Source organism: Ascidiella aspersa, chromosome 8 (genome assembly GCF_963924565.1).
Source record: "Ascidiella aspersa chromosome 8, kaAscAspe10.2, whole genome shotgun sequence".
Lineage (NCBI taxonomy): Eukaryota > Metazoa > Chordata > Ascidiacea > Phlebobranchia > Ascidiidae > Ascidiella > Ascidiella aspersa.
Genome location: NC_139454.1, coordinates 22,960,624 through 22,984,969, shown reverse-complemented (window position 1 = coordinate 22,984,969; position 24,346 = coordinate 22,960,624). Strand labels below are relative to the sequence as shown.

Below are 24,346 nucleotides of genomic sequence, written 5' to 3'. Positions count from 1 at the left end.
TACTGATTTATTTTTTTGGTTTGTTTATTTATAGGTTTAAATTTGTAACTGGCTTTTAACTGAATAATTGTTGTGGAATGATTTGCATTGGCTACAAAAAGTATGATTCCTATTCCAACATTACAATGCAACAAATTGTAAGTGGATTAGTTTCACGCACTCAATCCTGACGACCCTTGTGACCTTTCTGACGATCAACTTCTCGCAAGCAAAACAAATCTTTCTTTTTCATTTAAATTCAGCAAAGTCTATTGAGGAAAAATAAATTTGCCTAAATACACATCAGGGTACCAACTACATAGCCCAGGTATTTTTATTGCTGTTTTGTCATGTTGGTTGTAGTTTGACTTTGTTAGTTGCAAAAGGTCCAGTCATTTTTATTAAAACTATGTTTTTCAACCTTTTTGAGTCATATACTGTAGGGTGTAGGCTTTGAAATTTCTGGCAAAATTTGTAAAACTAGATGCACTATTAACATTAATAAACATTTTTTTCTTCTGTTATAATATAAATGCCTCATTGATGTTATAAAAATCCAAATCATTCACAGCAGTGGTTCCCAACTGTTTTGTTCTTGTGACCCCCTTTCAAGTTTGTAGAAACTCCCTCTCAATTTTGATGTATTGGACATATACAATTATAATCATACTCAAATTGTCACATCTTGACCATTTTTGGTCTAATTAATCTAACATTTGACAAAAATATCAGGATTTTTATACAAGTTAGGTACAACTTACTAAAAAAACACAGTTTAGGCATATATTTGCATCATTTAGGACTTCAAATTTGCAATAAAAAAACATTTTTGCGCTTATCTTGTAATAATAGGAAATTAAGTTCATTTGAAATAACTTGAACTAAAGAATATTGTTTAATTTACTTTATATTGTAATTTAAAATCTGATAATGAAAAATAAAGGGTCCTAAGACCTAAAGATTAAGGTGAAATTTTATTGCCTTAAATTAATATAGTTAATAATAAACACATTGTATTATAAATATATTGTAAACAATGACATCCCAAAATAAACAATGACATCCCCAAATAATTAAAAAATGTATAGAGTCTAGCTAGATTACTATATGTGCAATTTAGCTTTAAATTGTCAAAGTGGAGAAAATGTTATTCTAGGGAGATAAAAATGAACCAGAGGTCGTAGGATGGTCATGGTTGTTATTTTTGCCGGGCAAGACAACTTAACTGAATTTGTCCTTTATCTCTTTATTAAAAACAAGTCTAACAGTAATTTCAAAACACAATTGGTTGACTGGTGCAAGCATATTCCTTTTCTACTACTAAGTATTAAGTTCATATTTTATTTTCAGTAAAATTTTCTTTGCAGCAAAGATACACTATGAGATGTATACGACTCTTTGTGACTTCTACAGAAAGCCCCTAAAATAAATAGGTTTTGTAAAGTTTTTTTTAACAGAAAAATAATAATTTAACAGTCTTTCACATGGATCTGCAAAATGGTACGTTAACAAAACACCCAACATGTTCAACATCTGTATTTTAGGTGGGGCATCCACCAAGGTTTGAAAGCCTTTACGGTAAAAGACCATCATCAACGATGAATGTTGATAGGGCTAAAGAAGAGTACAGGAAAAAGGTGCTGAACCAGCCTGAAAAACCGTAAGTTCATATCACTAATATTATATCAAGACCAGAGGGGTGGCCATAAGACCACTCTCTTAAAACTACTTTTCGTATAAATGTTTTATGCCTTATTGTGTTGTAGCTGTTTGGATTCATAGAATACTTTTTCCTACACATATTCCTATCTTATACAAATAGGATTTTTAGCCACATGATTAAAAATGCCCAATGTAGCTTTTACAAGGTCAGCTTTCTAGAAAATATTATATTCATAACCAAACTTCTTTACGCTAAACAAATGATGGCTCAACAACCACGTTTACTTAATAATTTTACATTTGTTTAAAAAAAATTGTTTATTTTACCCTAGTGAGCTTATTGGTATTTGATGGTATATTGAAGGCCAAATTTGATTTTGCAACAAAATCATAGTATCCAGCATCCTTGTGTCAAATCTTGCTGCATAATTACCTTAACTAAAAATGCATTTTTAATGTGACCTATCCTAAATAGTACTGACCAATGCTTAAGGCATTCTCATAACAATATACCAGGTGCCTTCAGAAAGGGCATCAGGTTGGCTTTGTTAAAGTTGAATAATGTACACTTCATTATTTATTTCAGTCATCTTGAAAAAGAGAATGTTGCTCTCTACTTGTATGTCACCCGCCAGTTGCCAGTAGCACGTGTCAGTGTCATTGACGAGACATTCCTAACTGTACACCTGGCGCATGATGCGACAAACCAAAGGAATTTGATGTATTACCAGTTGGCAGAGAAGCTAACTTATAAAGTTTTGCCTGCGCTGTACAATGATGAGATATAAAGTCAAGACTAGCACTTCGTAGAACTTCATAAAATGAACACATCTTGTGGTTGAAAAAAACATTACTCAGTCAAAACAAACACTTTTGATTTATTATTTATAGAAAGCGTGCTTTGTTACAAATTGTAATTATTTAGTAACATATTGTGTACTGGTATACCAATTGTGTTACATGCCATTGAACTAAGGGGATTGTGCATAAGAAATCCTCAGTATCTTTTTATTTCTATTGGCAGTTGTTGATAATTGTCATTTATAACCTGGGCTGTGGAATTGGTTTAAAATCCACTCATAGGTTTGTTATATTCGACTCTGCAGCCCTGTTTACAACTGCCTTTTAATGACCAAAAGCTAAACAGTTTTATACGGCAATGCTTTTCAAACAGGTGAATTGTACCAAAATTCTTCAAAGTTTTTTTTTTTTTTGCTTATGATCAGGTATCATATTAAATAAATAGGTTTATTACCAGACTGACGTGTACAATACAATCAATACATGGCACAACATGTATTTAAGCATACGTAGCTTGTGTGCTACTATATTCTATTTGTGACAACATACCAAATATTTCATTTCATATAATAATCATTATTGTGATGTACTAATTAATTCTTCATAACGGTTAATAGTTCCAGTTCGTTTTGCAGTACAACAGGGTTTAGGTTTCTGTATGTTCAGAGCATTGCATGGACTGGGGTCGTACAAGTTATTCAGTAAACGTAAAAGTGTGTACTGTTCCATAAATGTTGACAGGCACTGTTATATAGTACACCTTTTCATGAAAAATCCCCAAAGGCTTTGTTTTCTAAATCAATGATGTATTGTTTAAGTGTATATCAAAACTCTCATGAAATTTAATTTCTTTTCTTATCTAACAACAACTTCCAACAACTATGTATAAAAGTTGATCATAATAGTATTTAAATTTGTTAAACGATTAATAATACTGACAAAGATTCACTTAAGGTGTAAACATATTTTTGTGTAAATTATATTCTGTGAAATTGCAAATTCCGTTTTTCTTTAAATTGTTATTTTTCTTCAAGGAGTTTTTTTTTTGTATTTGCTTTGTTATCTTCATTCATTTTCCTTTGGTATCTTTATTATTTCATAAACAAGTGGCTTGTTATCTAATCACTATTAAGTGCTATATCAACAGGTGCATTGAATATTTTAACCAAACTATGATGCCAAACCACTAAGTGACTAAGCCAAAATCTATCTATTGCACATCTCAGTTTTACAAATGTGAAGTGATGTGCCTTTTTAACAATATGACTGAAGTTTATGTTCCAAAGATGCATTTCTATATATTTGATGATACAATTGTCTACAAGTGTTAGCGATAGAGATATTAAAAACTATTATTTGTTAAACTTTTCCATGATTCTAGAAACTTTGTATTTTATTAGTTCGGTTCATTTAAGCCTATACAACACAATACTTTTTCAGTTCCTCTTTTTTCATTTTCTAATGATGTCATTGTTTAAAGGGTTCTTTGTTGCTAAAACCGAGTTCAGTTTTCATATATACAACTCTCACTTGAAAAGCGGAACCGATTTTATTTTATTTCAAACAATATTTTAGGTTTACATGAAAATGTGGTTTAAAATGAGAGTAAAAGAAACAGATATGTGTTAATTTTCTGTGATACTAGAAATATATAATCAGTTACAGTTCATTTAAGCTCATGTAATTCAATAGCTTTCAGTTCCTCTTTTCCTTTCTTTATTGATACAATAGCTTAAATATCTCTTAGTTGCTAAAACTGCGTTCAGTTTTGCAAACTGTTCTACAAAGGAAGTTGGTCTACAATTTAGTAAAGTTAGTGTGTTGGTATTGACAAAAATATATAAGCAGTGTGTATATAACTTACATATGTATATCTGCTTAAATACATAGTTCATATTTTATTTATATCTTTAGTTGTGATACGTTTTGCAGAGATGATATAATTATTACTTTTTTAGCCGGTTAAGTTTATTTCTATTATTCAGATAAATAGGTCATACCCTAACATGTTTTTATTTATTTCTAGTGTATTTTGCAATTTTTATAATGGTAGGCAGTTATTTTTACACTGAGAGCTTCAAGTCTATTGCCAAGAAGTTATTTTCTGATCTGTCAAAAATAGCATTCATAATCAAATAAGTTCACGGACAGCTTTGGAAATATCAAGAAGGCTACACCTAGTTGGAAAGACCCTTTTTACAGATTTGAGAAGGAGGATTACAGATTTCAGAAGAAGGTTACAAATCAAAGAAGGGTAATAAATTGATCAATTGTAACCTTTTTCTTATGGTAGATACATATGCTTTTGGCAGAATTCAACTATTTTACCCTTTTTATGGTTTTTAAGACTATTAAAGTTTGACACCAACGATAATGCAACATTGAAATACTGTTTTTTTAGTATCCTTTGTCCATTTTTTTGTGTATTATTGAGCAATAGGTTGCATCAAAGTATGGTTATTTAAACTTAACTTAGATATGTATGCTGAAAATGCATTGACATGTAATAAAATGTGGTTTGAATTTTTGTATTACAATTATTATAGGTATTTCTGTTATTTACTTTGTGTATAGCTGTGTTTATCTAAAACCTAAAAAAACAGTTAAAACACAGCTATCAACAAAATAGTGATAAATTTGTAAGACCAAACCAGGAAGACTGCAAGGCATTAATTAACAAGTTTTGTTAAAAAATATTCAACTCTTGTTTAGGTTGTTGAAGCGGGAAGGGCTCAACAGCCCTCATCCCAAAGGCCCAGCAATGGCTATTGACAATCCCATTGAGCTGTACCACAGGAAGGTTTTCACTCAAGCCAAAATGCCGTATGTTTTTGTCATGTTGTTTTTTTGTCAGTCATATCTATTAGACATTTTCAAAGTGAAGGGTGAAATTTGAAATCCTTCAGTTTTTAACTATATATGCCCTAAAAGAGAAGATAAAAATGTGGTGGAGTGAAATATTTTTTTGAAAAAACGTTAACTTCACGTTGCAAAATTCTTAAATTTAAAACGATATAGATATATTTGTTCTTGTATTTTTATTTTCAGCGCTAGCATCTTCACACTAAAACATAACATACTTGCACCTAATAAAGTAATTATTGTTGCCGCCGTGCATGTCGACTCCTCTTGAGTAGAATAAATTATAGACGCCTTTTTGCGTAAAGTCTTTACAACAGGGCTTCAGTGGCTCTGCAAAAATTACATTATTATTCAGTTAAAAATAATTTTCAAACTATTAATTGGGTGACAAGATCATTATAAGACAGTTTAAATAAATTGGGCGATTTCAGTTGTTTATATTTCACAATTTGTTGCAAAATATTGTAATATTTGCAGTCGGCTCAACCCAGAAAACCTGACACCAACTTTGTATGCAAGCCATGAGATGCCAGTGACGAAGATAAGGGTGATTAAAGAATGGGCTGTTAAAGTTCGTTTGGAGTCAGAGGTCGATAGCATCGGAGGCCAAAGTCTCAGCTACTACCAGTTTTCTGAGAAGCAGATGTATAAACTGATATCTGCCCTGCCTCCCAGCAATGCTGTTGTGAATGAAGAATAGGAGTTCAACTAGCAACCCCAAACATTTAAAAAGCAGTGACTTACATTTGAACTTGTATATTATGCTAAAAACGTTTTCTGAATAAGGCATCATTTAGGTTTGATTCCAAATATTTTACCACATCCAAAAACTTGACTCATGTGGAACAGCCAACATGTTTCTTTTAACTCTATTATAATTATATAGGGCCAGGTTTCTATGCTGACAAAGAGTGTTTGCTTTTTGTGGTTGGTTGTCACCTTGAACTAAATAAGATTGATTAATCAAACCCTACAATTATGTAGTTTTGTATGTATTTGGTAGACCATGCATTGTGTGTATGTATGTTTACTTAAGTTTCATATTTCAATGTATAGGCATTTTTTATTTGTTAGTATTACTTAATTTGGAAAAATCCACCAAAAATGTGAAGTAATAAGTCAATAAATTTAATTCAACCATAGGTAGGATATTGCATAAATATGGTTCTATGAAATTTCTGGTATTATATCTTTTTTATTCGTTGTGTGTGCTTTAATATTTTTATAGTTTAAAAATCAACATGTTTGATTTTCCACTTAAAAAAATTATGCATATTTTTTTCATCTATGTTATTTATCACAGGTGCTTTAAACGTTTGCCAAACAAAAATGCCAAAATCACCAAATGTTCACATCCAAAAAAATCCCTATTCCCTATATGTTTATTTTTTATTTAGGCATGTTGCATTTACAATCAGACTGGTGTTTATTTATAAAACAGAAGTATTGCTATACATTCATTGTACAACCGTATCTTTACTTGCACTTGCAACAGGTGATATGCTATTACTGTTTTTATTAAAGTCAACAGTTTTAATAAATGTGAAAACATGTTTTTTATTTAACATTTCTCGAATTCTGTAATATATTTATTAACACAGAAAATAAAAGCTACATTGTTCTAAATGCTTTAACTTGTCATAAAAAGTTGTTTAAATCTTACCATCATGCAATTTAAAATCAAAATATGAAATTTTATAAAAAAAAAGTGCACACATTCGGAAAAAAGTGCGCACATTTTAAATGCATTTTGAAATGTGAGCACATTTCTTCATATTTTTTAATATTAATTTTTTTTTAATAATTTTCGCGAAAAGTATGTTTGCTAGAAAGTTGTAGGGAATGTAACGTCCCAACTTTCGGAGATATTGCTCAATAAAATTCTTGGCTCGCTTCACCTGCGCGAACTTCGCGCTGGAATAGGTTTTGGGCAATATCTTCGAAAGTTGTGACGATACAGAGTTGAAATTTTTACACAGTCTTTGTATTGGTTACATCTTTCCAGCAATCACACTTTTAGCGAAAAATATTGAAAAAAAATTAATATTCAAAAATATGAATATTAATATTCAGCGATATTAACGCTTAACTGTTGAGCCAACAAGTTCAAATTTTAACGATATAAACTAGGAGGCAACACCTTCAAAATGAGACATAAATCATGTTTAAATTCATTCGGACTGCGTGTTTACTAAAATTCATAACTGCCCTTTTTTCCCTACGGTGTGGCGGGTTGATCTAGGGTCCCTAGAAAGACTCTATTGACGTAAGTGGGCTAAAAAACAAAATAGGAAGAGGCAATTTGCCTGGCAACCAGCTGCCGTACTTCAAATTTCTAAGTTATTTTCTTTATTTTTTTCTTTTTAGAAGAATGAGCCGGTGTCCAAAATTAAAAATTTAAAGGTCGTTAAGCGGCTAGTGCCTTCTTCTGTACAATATTTTTATGTTGTGGTAAGATTAAGACCAGCGCCAAAAACAAATAAGAAAAACCAAATAACAAGTTGTATAATTTAATGTTATTTGGTAAATAACTCCACACGTGTCTGAACCAGGTCTGGGGCGCCGGAGCCGGAGCTGGAGCCCGGAGCTAAGCATTTTCTCTGGAGCCAGAGCCGGAGCCGGAGCCATTGTTATTATTTTTGTGGAGCCGGAGCCGGAGCCCTTTTTATTATTTTTGTGGAGCTGGAGCCATTTTTCAATTTGTAAATTATGTTTTATTCCATCTCCAACGTTAGTTAGCCAAAAGCAATTTTTAAAACTTGCCATTGAATAAGTGACTGGTGGCTCCGGAGCTGTAGCCGGAGCCAAAGGATTGAGTTTTACGACTCCGGAGCTGGAGCTGGAGCCGGAGCTATTTAATAATTGACTGATGGCTCCGGAGCTGGAGCCGTCGGAGCTAATGCTATTTTACGGTGGCTCCCCAGCCCTGGTCTGAACCCCACAATTTTCTTTTTTACCAAAATACCCTACTTTCCCCTACAAAGTACAATTTATCCCGTAGGTATTCCCTACTCCCTACTTTAGGCGAAAATACCCTACCGTAGGGTAATATCCCTACGAGTGGCAGCCTTGGCTCGCTTATTTCGCTCAGGTTCTCTCATGCAGAAATACAGCGTCAGTATTACGTCACAATGCATTGTTGTAACAGCAAAACGTTGTACGCGGATTCCAGTAATACGACCGAAACAAGAATAACATTATCGTCGAAATAAATTTCGGAATAAGACCAAAATAGGACTAATACAGTGGTTGGCAAACTGTGGGTCTTTTTTTTCGTCAGAGGGCCACCAGGCCATGCCCCCCTTCGTAGTATGTTCTTCTTACTATATTTCCGATGCACATTTGTCCACAAATTCACCCTGTATCAATATTTTTGCCAGGGAAATTTTATAGAAAAACCTAGATTTTGCAGAAAAAAAAACAGAATAAGTATATGCTTATTATTTTATTCTAAATTGTTTCTCGGCTTGTTACCGTTTTTATGTAAACTATGAAGTACGTACATCATTTCTTTGACATCACTGTCAGTGCCTTTATATATAAAATAATTAGCTTCGTATGCATCATCCAACTAATGTTTTTTTACAGTTCCTCTTCTATCGTTCAAAGTTTCCAATGATCAACCATGCGTATTTAATCGAATTTGTGTTCTATTTTTTCCTTAACTAAACGTTTTCAGTTGTGTTGCGAAATTAATTTTGGCTAGCAGAAACAAAATTCGCTGCAGTTTGAAGAGAACTGTGTTTAGTTTAGAAATGTGACAAATTAGCGCATATAAGGCAAATAGTTAAAACATTTATTTATCTAATAACCTATGTTTTCTTTATTTTAAAGAAAAAAAAAACTACAAACGTAGACAAAATCGAAAAAAACTTGCACTGAAAATCCTGGATAAAACGTTTCCTGAACCGCTATGGTCCAATTACTAGCCGCTTGGTGTCAGTATAGAGCACGGGTGGGCAAATGTGTTCAACGGAAGAGCCATTTGCAGAAAATACAAGTAACAGAGAGCCTCAAAGTTATTTTAATACAAAAACGGTAAATAATGCAAGTTCAGCAATGATAACAGAATCGTAATATAACAAAACGGTAATAATTAACACAATATTAATAACGGTAATAACAAAATAACACGCACAACATTTATCAATATCAGTATTTTGTTTGATTTGCTAATCTCTGAAACCTTAGCAATGTTAACTAACTTTTCGGGTTATATGTCTAATGTTGCGTTATAAACGAAATGCTTGCCTAAAACGGTACTTTTGGTAGCCTTCACAATTTTTTTAGGATTTTGCGATTCGACTAGAAGAGCCACAAAAAACATGCCGGGGAGCCGCATGTGGCTCGCGAGCCGCAGTTTGCCCACCCCTGGTATAGAGCAATTTATAAAAAGTATTTGATTGAATGGTTTATTTTTTTAAACTACCTGAAGTAGGTATTGCGGCCCAATTTTGCACTAGAGTTCCGATTAGTGGTTCTCAATTTGTTTAGCATGCGGCAGATTAAGACTTTAAAAACAAATTCGCGGCGTACTATTTACAAAACCAACAAATAGTCAACATATTTGAAAAATAGCTTGAGTCTAATTCAAATCTTTTGTGAAATAGCTTAACTTCAAGTCAAGTCTTTTGAATAAATAACAAGTCACGTCCCAGTCAAGTCTTTGTTAGAGCAAGTAAATCCAAAGTGTAGTCTATATACCATAACATTTAGTTATCTATTCCTTGGTCGGCAACCTTTTCTACACTGCAGACCGGTTTAAAACTGATTTTTTTTCGCGGACCGGCCTTGAAAAGCAACAAATGTAAAAGGAAAACTTATTACAATTGTTTTAAATGAAATAATTAAAATGCTTACGTTTTTTCGAAAACTTTCCTGTCTCAATATATTAAAATAATAAATCCTTTTATTATGGGACATTGTTTATAAAAATTGTTTGCATGATTTGATTCTATTGCACTTTTGGGTGAGCAGTTGAGTTCGCTTGAACATCTTTTCAAACTCTTATACATACGAGGAGTTAATAAATATAAATCGCTCTTCTGATGTAAACGAAGTAAAAACCGACGTTTCGGCAGCAGATACCAGCTGACCTCATACGAGGAGTTAGATCAGCGTTTCTCAACCGGTGCCCGCGGCGCACTGGTGCGCCGTGGAAGGCTGCCAGGTGCGCCGCGAGCAAAATGAAAAAATAACGTAGGTCCTATTGTGTAAAACATATAGTTTTTACTTTCCTATTAGGCTTAGCTCATTGATACCACAAGCCTTTCAAGTAGAAAACGCAATAAGACCTACAAAGCAACAATATCTAAATCAGATAATTAATCTATAACAGGCTATCATAGTAGGCCTAAAAACCAGCGACATAATAACGCCAAATTCGCATCAAAGACCACGACAGAATAATATTTAAAATAGTCTAGATAAGACCTAAACATGTCGAAACAAGTCCAAAATTTATCGGAATAAGACTTAAATGGACAAAATATCGATTTTAATCTTAAAGACTGGAGTCTCTTTTAAGATATGCAACTATAAAACCTATATAATAAAAAAATTGCAGGCCATTTAAGAGAAATTCCGGTACACCTAAAAAAATTCGCGCTCGCTTCGCTCGCAAGGTGCGCCCTCAAGTAAAAAAGGTTAAGAAACACTGAGTTATATGTTACAATAAAAAATGCATTATAGAATGTAGTGTTTTACTTAGGTTACGGTTTGGGTTTAAACCAAAATTTTACCCCGGCAACCTGCGAAGGACCGGTAACGAGCTACTCGCGGACCGGCGTTTGACGACCACTGATCTAATGAACAGTAGTTACATTTTTAGACTTGTATTCTTACTAATGGCAAATATCGCGTTACAACTCTAGTTCCGACTGTATAATTGTATTTAGGCCTGTTCTAAAAAAAGCGTAGAATCCATAGAAATCGTGCAGTCTTTTTATTGATTTTAGCCTAACTAAATTAGATGAAGCTTGTAGGTTATACATGGACAAACTATGGCCCACAAATTAATTTATTCCACCCGTCACTAATTTGCCATATTATTAGGCTAGAATAGACCTCATATTTGTTAACTTTGATTGTAGATTATTTCATTGAATTGACCTGTAAGTCGACCTTATTTTATGTGCTCTTATTACTTTACAATGTATCTTTAGATTCAGAATATGTGTATTTCAGATAATCATTTGCCTTGGTCGTCCTGAACTTTGTATTTGTTCTAAAAGAGTATTCTCTAATTACCCCTTGGCCTGAATCGTTCAGAATAATATCTACACAACCTTTCACCTAACACAAACCACTTAATCCTGTGATAACCTTAATCTTATAACACAAAGCCTACCCCCAAAGGCGTAGCCAGGATATTTTGCGCCCGGGGTCAAACTATAAAATTGGCGCCACCCCCTCCACATTTAATCTCATTTTCTATTACATAACATAATATAACTTACTTTATACGGAAAAACAGTTCAAATTTTAATAGAACACTGTATATTTAAAGAAGAAGCAGCCTCATTTTGGCGCCCCTGTACCTTCGACAGATGTGCCCAACCGGGCCACCGCCCCTCCTTAGCTACGCACCTGCTTACCCCTATGCATTACTCACCAATAACCCTAAACAAGAGCAAATAGTCTCGTGCCAAAGCAGCGGTGCCAAAACGGGGTCGCCTAAAGTTGTACAGGAATTTGTCAATATTTTTATATGGACCATTATAAGATAACAAAACGGTGTAATTGTTTGAAAGGTTTTTTTATCAAAATTTGTTTTGATGTAATAATCATAGGTTATAGTTAGGCGTTGAATGAATAGTAAAGCCCAAACAGAAGTAGGTATCACCTTGTGAATAAATCTACATTCATTTTGAGTTAATGTTTATTCAAAACATAGAACTGATTCATTCTTTTGTATAGGCTAGCTATAATAATCTAAAAAGTTACATAACAGATCTAACATTGTGACGTCACGCACCCGCTATGACGAAACAGTGGCGCCATTGTGCGTAACATCACGTGGGCAAAAGCGGCGTGGCTGAAAAAGATGATGAAATTGTTATGTAACCTAATGGCGTCACGGAAAATGCCAATATTTTTCACTTAAACATGGAAATAACAGTTTTTGCCTTGTAAACGCCATGCTGGTTAGGCTTATAACATGTTAGTTATGTAATGCATGGCTGGCTCATTTGCTAGTTTATTGCTAATGTACACAAAGAAACGAAATTGATTTCGGACGATTGGTTGTTTAGGGGCAAGTTTTTAAGTTATAAATATTAAAAGAATATGTACAAAATCAACATTTTTTTGACCTAGGCTTTAACATAGGGCTAAGCCGACTGCCTTATTTGTCGCAATTTACTTTTATTCATGTAGCTCCACAACTAGAGGCATGTAAATGTCCAAAAATACAAGACGTTTCGTTAAAGCGTGGATTCTTGTAAATGCAGTTGCACAAATGGCTGCGTTTTGCTTGAAATCGATTTGAAAGTACAACTTTTTTTCATCTGATGTTGAAGTGTGCAAACTTACATAACTTATTGTACTTGAGTATCACGGTCACCGCAATAGTCATAAATTTTAGGCAGGTGTTAAAGTTAATTCAAAAACGAAAAAAAACGTGCGCTTACGCGGCATCGGCGACAGAAAAAAAGCGCCGACACGTTTTCCCAGCAGCAGCGCGCGCGGTGTGTGTGTGTGTGCATGCGCGAGCCGTGTGATTCCGCGCGGCGTGCTCTCGTGGAAAAACGCGTCAGCTGATTTAGCTCGGTCACACGTGGGCTCTTGCCCAAGGTGACCCGGTGAAACGCCGATGCTGATGGTGACTGCTGCTTAAGCTGCGTGCTGTAGTTGTAGTAGTTCGCCACTTCCAAGGTTGCGCTGTCGTTTTAAGTTTTAGGCGCTTAACTTGGAGTGTTCTTTGATGCTGTTGTCTAAAGCCTGCGTAGTTTTCAGGTTATTTTTTGCGCCTTTCGAATATTAAGCGCTAATTGTTGAATGCTCTCTTAAGGTTGCTCTGCGTTTTGTAGGTGGCGTGTGTTTGGATGCTTTTTATAATTTGTAGTGTTTGTGATTTTTGATTGTCTATTTTTGGAGTTTTTTTGCTATTAATTGAGGGCCAGCTGTTATTGTAAATTTGTTGGTACCAGCACCAGGTTCTTTAAATGCTTTTTGTAAAAAACTTAAGAGTTTCTCTAATGTTTTTTGTAAAAACAATTTGGGTTTTCATAGGCTGTGTGTCTTTTTTTTTAAATTAAAAATTGTCGTTTACTATTTCTGCAACAGTCTCTGTGTACCAACAAAATGCCAAGGATTCACTACAGCGTATTACACATATAGCTTTTTTTTTATAGTTTTTTGCATTGAAATATAAAATATTTTGAGTTTTTTTGCTACTGTGGCAATGCTTTTTGGGAACTGAACATTGTTACAGCGGTCAAAATCTTTCACTATTCAACAACCAATTTGAATGATTGTTGGTGTTTATAGGATTTTACTGCATGCTTATGTTAACCAATCAAATATATTTGCTACAATATGAACAATTCGTTGAATGATTATAATGTTAAACTATAATAATTTGTTATTTATATTTTATGTAATTGCAACTGAATAGGATTTTGTTGCATGTCAATTTCTTTTGCAACTATAAAGGTTTACAACTTTATAAGAAAATGTATAGACTTAACTACACTTGAGTCAATATTTTATAGATGAGTCCTTCTGTTCTCAAAATATCGTTATGTATGCTTGTTTAGTAGAGTCAGTGACTTTTGACAAAATATAAATATTTCATATAAATACATTTACTTGCTTTCATATCTGTGCCCAACTGGAAATTAATCTTTCATCCATCTGAAGGATTGCAAATAAATGTAGCATTGCAATAAAAAAACTCAAGCCAACGTAAAGACACTGATATATTTGATTGGAATTTCCTTGTAGAGCGAAGCAGATTCATATAACGTTACAGCAATTATGACTTTGCATGCGAAAGTATCAGATGGTGAATCAAAAATGACAAGTTAGTAAATTTATTTGATCAAACAGTTTTTTTCACAAATTTAGGTTCAATTTTAAATGATTTATTTAAAAAAGATTTTTAGTTTAATAAATATTTTTTTTTCATTTACTAAATTAAATTATTTTTTATAAAACATTTTTAATTTTCTAAATTTTTTTTTTAAATATTTTGCATATTTTATTTTGCATTATTTTAGTTACATATTTTCATGATTTGAAAAGAGTGGGGGGTAAACACATTTCTGTCAAATTTTATACGCTTTCTCTAATTCTAATTGTTAAACAACATGGGCATTCCACAGACACAACATAACATTGTGCACAGATTTATTGACGCCTGATTAGTGGATCTTAATGAAGTGACAAATACTATTCCAGGCTGTTTTTGTTGCTGCACATAATGAGCAATTATAAGAACCTATGTGGGCTCACATACCAAGTTTTTGCAAAAAATGGCTTGCGTACCGGATTGTTATTAACAATAAAACATCAAAATACATTGTAAAATTTTTGCAGTGCCCTTATTAACAACGTATGGTGAAATACATAAAGTCAAGACCGGCATCAATTGTTGTTTAAAACACATATCTTTTAATTAGTCTGCAACAAAACCATGAATGTTAATCTATACTTGACAATTAGACATTTTGTTTTACACATGCTAAATAACCTTTTTCAATGTGTTTTTTTTATGTTCAGCAACCTTTTGAAATTGTGCTTTGGGACAGAGCAATTGTCGAAAGCCAGTCATTCAAATCATAGATTTTCAAATTAGGTTCACATTGTGACCTGACCTTGATTGGTTTATCAACCTCATTTCCTCCTTTAGTGTCACTTTCTATTTTTTTTTTTATTTTTTTTTTTCATAAAATCAAACTTTATACAAAATCTACAGGAATATTTTATTCAGATTTACTCTTTAGCAGTGAAACTAATTTAAACACTCAAATGTCTCAATTTTGTTATGATACCTATTTGATTATATGGAAATAAACCAGGATTTCACCAGTGAGGCTGACAACATTGCATTTTTTTTTAAGTATTTTAGAAAATAATTTGGCTTATCTATTAACTATATAAAGGATGTTACTAAAAGTTTAATAAGGTGCTCTATTTTCTATCTCCTAAATTGTGTCACTTAAGACCAGCTGCTAAAGGTTACAAACTTTAACCAAAATTCTTGTAATTTATTGTGTCGTAGCAACTCAAGGATAAAGCTGTCAATACACATTGTATCACGAACTCTTTTATGAAAGTTTTTGTTAAGAAATGTTGCATTAAAAAATGAGCCTTTTTTTCTGCTTGATACCCAATGTTTCATGAAACTCTTTTTTTAAAAGATTTTATTAAGGAAAATTAAAAATGACCTATTTTTTCTGCTTTTTAACCATAGTTTCATGAAACTCATTTTTAAAACATTTTATCAAGGGTTATTTTATCTTAAATTACCCCTTTTATTCTGCTTTTTAAGGCCATTTGTATCTTGGAACAAATTTTTTAAGGGATATTAAATCGCAAATTGTTTAATGTCGCACTTCCTATGTGTTTTCACACAGAAATCATATGTGTTTTTTCTTTGTCCTAAGAACTAAAGATATTTTTATTTAGATTTTCCTGATGAAGGGTCAGCCGGTGAGCCTGGGGCTGTTTTGGAAACAGCAAAACCAGTCCCTGTTGCTATAAACGGCGACGTCAATCGTCAGGAGTCAGACGACTCAGCAATCCACAGTGACGATGACCGGACTTCGGAAAACGCCGAGCGATCGTTGAAGGGTTCAAGGGTTGCTGCGAAAGTTGGAGAAGAAAAAGAAGCGACCTGTGGCGAAGATCAGGAACTAATTGTCGTCCAGGAAAGCCTTTTCAACGTGAAAATAAATGCACCGGGCACTGAGCTGTTTGAAATACAGGTGAAGATGAATTTCTTGTTCATTTATTTAATAAAGTTTTTTGTAGTTTAACGTTCAAGAACCTTTCAAAAAAATAAAAGAAAGGCATTTCTTGAATCTCAAGTAGAAAAGTGAAAAAAAAACACACTAACATTAATTGTCAGCGCTGCTGATGTTTTACTTTCAGCATCTTTTTAACTAATTAATTATAATTATTATAATTAATAAAAAAATACATTAGCAACATAAGCAATGAAGCTATTAAACCATTATAAGTATTACCCACTTCCTAAGTATAAGCACTTCCTAAATACCATTATATATTTATTTCAAATAAATGTTATTTCAATGACTCCATTCAAATGAAGTAATTTTCTAAAAAAAGTCCATTGGCTAAAAAAGTTTTTCTCTCAACAGACAGAACAGTGTAGTTCAAAGATAGTTATAAAGTGTTTCTAAACTTTGTTAGCTTGCAAGACACTTTTTTTTTAGAAAATTAAAAAAAATGTTTGCGGTACACTATTTAAAAAACTATATATCTTAATAATGTCAATAAGTAATATAATTATTATGACCTACGTGGCTATTTGCAACATGAATCTTAGGTTATTTTCCTTAAGTACAAAATGTTTTGCTTAACCCAAAGTAATCTCTTGAGGCACATTGAAATGTTGTTGCACACAGCTCGAGAATTAATGTCCCAAATATTGCATGTGAATTTTGAGACCCTCAATTTATCAGGTCAATTGGTCAATTGCTCTAATATCCTGTTTTTTAACATGGCCATGCCTTTATTGGAAACCTTCCCGAAAATTGTTATTCAAGCTATAATAAAGTTCATGAGATTCTAATTTCTGATAGCACTATAAGTGGATTTTTGTATAGTGCAATGTATATACCTTCACCATATTGTTTTACAAAACCTCAAACCTCTTTTTTCGGGCAGTTTTGACACATGTTACAACTTGTTGGTTGTGGTGATAGATATATTCAATTATATTTTGTGATTTGTAAAGTCAGTCTGGTCCGACTTTTATTTGTTCTGTAATTTAAGACTTCTATAGCCTTTTTATCCTCATTATGACATCACAAAGGTCTCTTTCTTATTTTATTTTTGTGTTTGCTACCTCCACAAAGCTTAGGTAATAATGGGCATTGAAACATAATCTGTTTGAAAGCTTTTTTTCCAACAGACTTTTTTTCTTTGGGTTTGTAATTTACTCTAAGATTGATATAAGTTAGTAGTCAATAAAAACTGTTTTTACAAAAATACTAATATGTTTCAATACTTTAATTTGTTACACAATATCAATCCCAACATCTGAACATAATACACTATTTTTGTCCTGTGCACATTTTAAGCATACCACCACAGTTCACTTTCAAATACAAATTAAAACTGAAATAAAGGCAAACCTGTTCATTTGTTCCTTTGTTGCGTGATAAATGAAAGGAAATTTTGTCTGTTTGAAAAGTTTGTTTTAAATCGAACTACATTTTTATATAGAACACTTCACTTTGCCGCTTACCAAAAACCCAAAACAAAACCACCTAGAGCCCAAAATATACGGCATTTTGTTAATTTGCCGGATCGAAAAAGTTAAAGCATGTGATTCGAATAACCAAAGAAACTATGTGCAGGTTATGGCAAGTGATCAAAATGACCAAAGAAAAAAACATATTTTCAATGTAATAAAAAAATTAAATATTTTAATTAGCAGTTTGGGATATTTTTTTGTCTGCATAAACCTTTTATGGGATGTGTTATACATAATCATTTGTTATTTCACGCATTTTTTTTTTAGTTGCAGACAGATTGTGGCAAAATGCAGCCCTGACAATTAATGTAGCATTAACTGAAATAATATGTGATTCTGTTAGGGTTTGAAATAATACAAGAAAAAAATGTCACAAAAGTTTTGCCATGTACAGCGATGCTTTTTCTCAACGTTATTCAAATTATTAATCAGGTTTCGCCAAAAAAGTAAAAAAAAATTACCATATATATATATATATATATATATATGTAGCATTTTTTCTCATCGTTATGTGTTATAAACTTTTGCCATATACAGCATTTTTTTTCTCATTTTTATTTCTCTTTTACTTAATTTTACCATATATACAGCATTGTTATTTTCTTGTTTTTTTCTCACCGTTATGGTAAAAAGATTACCATATACAGAGGTGATTCTCAACCTTTTTAGTGCCAGAGACGCATTTCAAACCTAAGGTTTGCAAGGAGCCGCATAAAAAACAACAGTAGGCATATAATTAAAAAAAATTAAGAAAGCAAAAAGAAAACAAAAAATATACATTACGCTAGCCTAGGTTAAATAATTAACACTGTTGAAATGGCTATTTTTTATTGCCATAGCTTTTCGAGCAGGACTAAATGTAAACGTCACTAACCAGAGAATTATTTTAAACAGCAGGACGGAAGTAACCCAGTAACATTAGTACTTTGTACCCCGGAGTAAGATTAGTGATCCTTGCTGATACAATTCATTAATTCTTTATATACAGCATTGTTTTTTTCTTGTTTTTTCTCTCACCATTATCCAAATTATAAATCAGGTTTCGCCGCAAGAAATGGTTCAGGAACTGCACCAGTTGCTGATGGATCGTGAAGATACCTGCCATCGTACAAGCTTCTCGCTACAGTACAACGGCACCACACTCGACAACTTCTCGGAACTGAAAAGTATCGACGGCCTCAAAGAAGGCTCGGTCATTAAAGTTGTCGAAGGTTTGTTGTTTGGCCTTATTTTATCGGACATTCATAGGTTCAGTCAGTTACTATAAAGTTTCTTCTTTTAAACCTCAACGCTGGCCATTTGTCAAAATAATACGTAATAAACTTGATAATATTTAAGTTTTATAAGGTGTTGTGATTTTACTGTAAATATTGACTCTTTGATTTTAAGAAAGAAATATGACTGCCTAAATTTTTATATGTTATCACTATTGTTTGTTTTGTACATTTTATTTTGTTTAAATTTTTATAGGAAAAAATGTAGTTTAGTATCTTTAAGGCTAGTACAATGATTTCCAACCGAGGTGCCATTTTTAATGCTTAAGGGTGCCAAGAGTGGTATTTAAAAATCTCCAGGAAACTGATATTTGCTGTGTCACCTTTTAATATTAGTGTTTGTGTTTGATTAAAGTGCAATAAATCAAATGATATTTTCCTACTTTGTGTGCTGTTGATAGTGACATCTAACGAAAATTTGAATGCCACAAAAACACATTTTTTCCTAAACGCTTATAAAATGCGATAAACAACTGCTTTTTATCCAGAGCCCTACAGCGTGCGTGACGCTCGCCTACATTTCCGGCATGTGCGAGAACTCCTTCATTCCACCGACTATGTGGATGCATTCGGTGGAAAAGACTGCAGCAGCTTATCCTACATCAATGTCATCACTGATGGTGACATATCGGCAGGTAATTTCTTGATCCCTGATACTTCCATGAATCAATATTATATTATATAATCAATAACAACAGTTTAGTTTTTATTCATATTTGCTAAGTATCACAGTTGGTTTATTTTGTTAACTTTTTCCTAAGATTTTAAGTATTGTTTGAAAACCTGTATATATTTTTTTCGGTTGAATATCCTCTTTCTTTAAAAATGTGAACTAAATTATTCCACCATAGACTTATGTAGAAATATCTCTGTTCTAATTAACATAACACATCAAAAGTGGTTCCTATTTAGTGTTTCATGCAGTAAACACTATTCTTCGAACTTTTGTTTAATATTTATTTAACCAATCTCATAGTAACGTAGTCCTTATAGTAAACGCAAATTTATTACTTTTGATAAAAGGCAGATAATGTTTCTTATCAGTTATTACTCCAATTGGTAAACATATGTTCTTCGGATTTTCTATAAATGTTTTCAATGCTCATTTAGTTTGGCAAGTTTTATAATTGCAATTGTATCTTTGTATTTTTTTACTATAGTAATTAGGAAATAATTTACGCAAGAGTCAAAAATGTTTCATTCAACTAACAAACTGTGTTTAAAGAATATTTTTAAAGAAGCTTTTTTTTACATTGGCAGCTGTGACTTTGAAATGGTAAATAATAATAATAAACCCACCATTTTTTCCTAATTGTTGCTTATTTTTACTAATAGTGAAGTTAAGTTCTACTACAATGATGTTTTTCATGATAAAACAGAAAATTGTTAAAATGCAATTTTAATACTGTATGTTTTTTTTATAGGAATTATTATATTTCATATTTTCACATATTATTTACCTAATAGTAATGCTTCTTGGCTGTTTTTAAAATTAAATTAAAGTACTAAATATGTTTTATTGTTCTTGTGGTGTCCAATAAATAAATCAATGTATAATAGCACTTTTTACATTAGCAATTGTTAACCTTAAAATCTAAATAAAATTAAGCCACACAGTCACTTATTTGTCTTTATGCTAAGGCTGCACAGCAAAGTTTTAGGTTAACATTAGTTCAACGTTATTATTCTGCTCAGCTATAATGAGTTACACAAATAACGTTTTGTAATTGTTTAAAAACAAATGACAGGAAACAAGTGTTTGATTTAATTTATTTCATATTTCAAATTTCACAAACTAAAATCAATGTGTGATGATCACCCCAAAATATAAATAGATATAAATTGCTGTTATCCAAATGTTCATGTAAAATATAAATGTCTTCCGTTATTATTTTGGTGTCCAATTGGTTCCGGCCCCGTAGTCTACCCCCAACCTTCTCCCTCCACAGAAATGACCGCCGTGGCCACCAGCGGAACCAGTACCCCCGAGTCCCCGACCAGCGGTGGGGGCGCAGCGGAACCGAGCGGCACCGCAAAGCCAGGATCACCCGAAAGTCCCACAAAGCGTAAAAAGCAGGCCCGGACTGTGGAGCAACAGCCGCAGTTGGACTCGGTGGATTGTACCCCCCCTGATTGCATTATGCCCGGTTGCAAGGAACGCATTCTGACTGCTCTGCACCCCGTCGCAAAAGAACCCCCTAAGGTAGATTTTTGTTGTTGTTGAATTTTAATTAGTTTGGTTTGAAATTGATTTTTCACGGCACAAATTATCTGCGGTAATTTTTTTGGGGGGTGGTGGGGGTTGAAAATAATTTTTTAAGGTCGCAAATTAATCTGAGATAGTTGTTTTATGTTGAATTGTAATTTTTTGGGGAGTTGAATTTTATTTTTAACCTTGAAAAGTTTTTTAGGTCCCAAATGAACTTGTTATGCTAAATAATTTTGATATTGGAAATTTTTTTGCTTAAAAATAATTATTACTTGAAAGTTGAAACCTCTTAAAATTGATTTTGTGTGTGAAAAAGAACCCCGTAAGGTAGATTTTTTTGTTGAATTTTAGTTTTTTTATTTTGAAATTGATTTTGTCACACGCAAATTATCTGCGTTAAATGTTTTTTCGTTAAATTTTGTTTTTTGTGGTTTAAAAATAATTTTTAACCTTGAAGTTTGTCAGGTGGCAAATTATTCTGAAGTAGATGCTTTTTCATTAAATTTCTTATTTTTTGGTTTGAAAATGATTTTTTTAAGTTTGTCATGTCGCAAATTAATTTTGTAATGCTGAAAAAAAAAAGAAATTTTGATAGTGGAAATTTAATGATTTTGTGTGTGCTAGTATGTATTAGCGTCGTGTCAGGATTAGTAATTTATTTGTTGATTTATAAAATGTATTTTTTGGTACCAAAGACAGGTTACATACAGTCATATTGTAGCAAATATAGAAATAATATTTTACAAATTATTAAAATTTTCAATCCATTTTACTTTTGGTTTTGGCCTGTTTGCCGTTGTTCAGTGCGTGATATAGCGCACTTTCACCTAATTATCCAATCACATGCTGTGATTTAGCAATATAATTGAAAAATTGCCATAACTTTCACCCACACCTAGTTACAACCAATTTGTTGTTCAAGTTTCTTTATAATATTTCGGTTGTTTGTGCTTACATTTCACACATGGAATATAATTGGATTGTCCATTATTTTATTTATTCTATTTAGTTTTTATTATGATTATTTTTTTGGTTGCGGGACCCTTACTAGTATTTTGTAATGTAGCAAACTAAATTAAGACAATCCACTTCCAGTGTGCACAGCGGCTTAGATTATGTGCACTAATAGACTCTTACAATACCAATAATTACAGTTAAATAGGCATTTTATTGCATAAAATCAACAAAGTAGCTTTTCTTATCCCTTTTTATACCCTTTCCTCCCTGGAACAAAATTCCTCCCCAAACTTAAAAAATTCCTCCCCAAGGGAGCGAATCAATCATTACACTTTAATAAGCTTTTTATTACATATAATCCAATAAATCACTTTTTTACCCTTTTTCATCCCTATTTCCACCCTAGAACAAATTTCCTTCCAAACTTTTTTTTCTCTCCAAGGGGGCCAAAGAAGACAAGTCTCCCTTTGAGAAGCACTGTAACATAACCAATTTCCTTGCAGTACAAAAACGACTTTTAAAAGTCAATTCAAATCAAGTAGTTTATAAACAGACTTTAGTCAAGCCATTTAAGTCACTGCAACACTCCTGCTAGCTTTTAGAAGCGATTTTTTATTTTTTTTATTGACAAAACTCTAAGCCAAACAGTTTCATTTTAAACCAAGTGGAATGTGGTTAAGAACCACGAATCAAGCGTGTCCTATCCACGAACTGATTTGTACTTGTTAAACTAACCAGCATAAAATAACCGATTTTCCTGCAGTACACTCAATGCGTCAAAGCGCTCTCAATGAGCGTATGGAATCCTCCACCTGCCAACCGAAAGCTGCATGGAGATCTCTTCTACATCAGCGTGGTCACGGTTGAGCAGAAGCGATTCCACGTCACAGCAAGTTCCCGAGGCTTTTACGTTAATCAGTAAGCGCAAAAAAACATTGGTGTCTTGAAGTTTAGCGCCTTATCTTGAAGATTTACCCTATTTGCAAACTCGTTAATCTACACAGGATCAGTAGGGTGTATTTTTTTTAACTTTTTTCCAATTTGTTGTTTTCGTCCAACACCTAATGTTACTTCATAAAAATAATTTTAAAACGTCGCTCTAAGACGGCTTTTTTTTATGATTCGACTAAAGTTATGTGCCCTGACCTGAAGGTTATTTAGGGTATTTCGATCTGGTTTCAATTAAATAACTGTTTGACTGGGTTTCAGTTTTACTAACCGTATTTAGCATACTTGTTAACCGACCCATTAGCTTATAATGGTTGGTGATTTAAAATTAATAAAAAAACTAAACTATAACTTTGCTTTGTGTTATGTATTTTACTTATGTAACTGGCGATGCCAGTATAGGCGAAATATATATTCCTTTTAAAAATGTCTGATCCTGGTTTTACTCTGGTTTTCAAACTTCCGAGTTTTATTGTTAATATACGCATTAGCAGAACAGTGATCGACAAGCAGAAACCTGCTGCCAATGGTTTTTGGACTCCATAAAAAATACGCCCTTTTACATATGTTTTACACCAGGTGCGACATCGAGACTTTCAATCCAAAACCGGCTCTCGGTACCCACGTATGCCATTCACTTATCGACCTTCTGGGACAAATATCGCCCCTTTTCAAGCGCAACTTTGCGGCCCTGAACAAGAAGAGATTCGCTCGTCACCCGTTTGAGCGAATTGCAACCCCCTTTCAGGTACGTAATGCTTAAAAGAAAGGTATTCCATTGTTTTTGACTTGTTATCTCTCGGCGTAGCGCAGACTTTGACAAATAGATTTATTTTTTTTTTAATTAGATTGCAACTAAAATTAGAGCATTTTAGTTTTTTCCAAATAAGATTAGAATTAGAATTTTCAAAATCTTGAAAACCAGAATATATTTTGAACAAGAATTGTATTTTATTATTTACAATGAATTCTATGCATTTTGGTAAAAAAAATAGTCTAGAAGTAGAATTAGGGCACACGAGCAATTCAGAAATTTTATTAGAATTAGAATTAGCAGCATTTCTTTAATTCATTGAATTAGAAAACTGGAAATATTTAGTTGTCAACGTCTTAGCTTAGCGAACTAAGCATCAAGTAGTTAAATGTTGACGATTGTTTTAAGCAGTAATAATTTCTCACGGATTTTTCGGAAAACTTCGAATATGG

At 32.7% G+C, this 24,346-nt stretch overlaps 2 protein-coding genes and 2 long non-coding RNA genes across 4 annotated transcripts in view; all 4 read left to right on the top strand.

The window, feature by feature from the left end:
* Window positions 1-24,346, top strand: part of LOC146136919 (protein YIPF5-like) — a 48,882-nt gene that overhangs the window by 20,830 nt on the left and 3,706 nt on the right. The gene's annotated exons all lie outside the window — the stretch shown is intronic.
* LOC146136921 (uncharacterized) lies at window positions 27-2,837 on the top strand. The gene is made up of 3 exons (XR_014501572.1): window positions 27-307; window positions 1,524-1,639; window positions 2,228-2,837. It is a non-coding gene; the product is annotated as an uncharacterized LOC146136921 (long non-coding RNA).
* LOC146136920 (uncharacterized) lies at window positions 4,292-6,182 on the top strand. Its single transcript, XR_014501590.1, has 3 exons — window positions 4,292-4,679; window positions 5,155-5,265; window positions 5,782-6,182. It is a non-coding gene; the product is annotated as an uncharacterized LOC146136920 (long non-coding RNA).
* Window positions 13,324-24,346, top strand: part of LOC146136918 (clustered mitochondria protein homolog) — a 36,976-nt gene continuing 25,953 nt past the window's right edge. Inside the window, exons 1-7 of the mRNA XM_083395528.1 lie at window positions 13,324-14,329; window positions 15,937-16,235; window positions 18,792-18,963; window positions 19,515-19,661; window positions 20,976-21,229; window positions 22,956-23,110; window positions 23,720-23,888. Coding sequence (XP_083251654.1) covers window positions 14,284-14,329; window positions 15,937-16,235; window positions 18,792-18,963; window positions 19,515-19,661; window positions 20,976-21,229; window positions 22,956-23,110; window positions 23,720-23,888 — 1,242 coding nt within the window. The 5' untranslated portion in view covers window positions 13,324-14,283. The remainder of the gene's footprint in view (window positions 14,330-15,936; window positions 16,236-18,791; window positions 18,964-19,514; window positions 19,662-20,975; window positions 21,230-22,955; window positions 23,111-23,719; window positions 23,889-24,346) is intronic.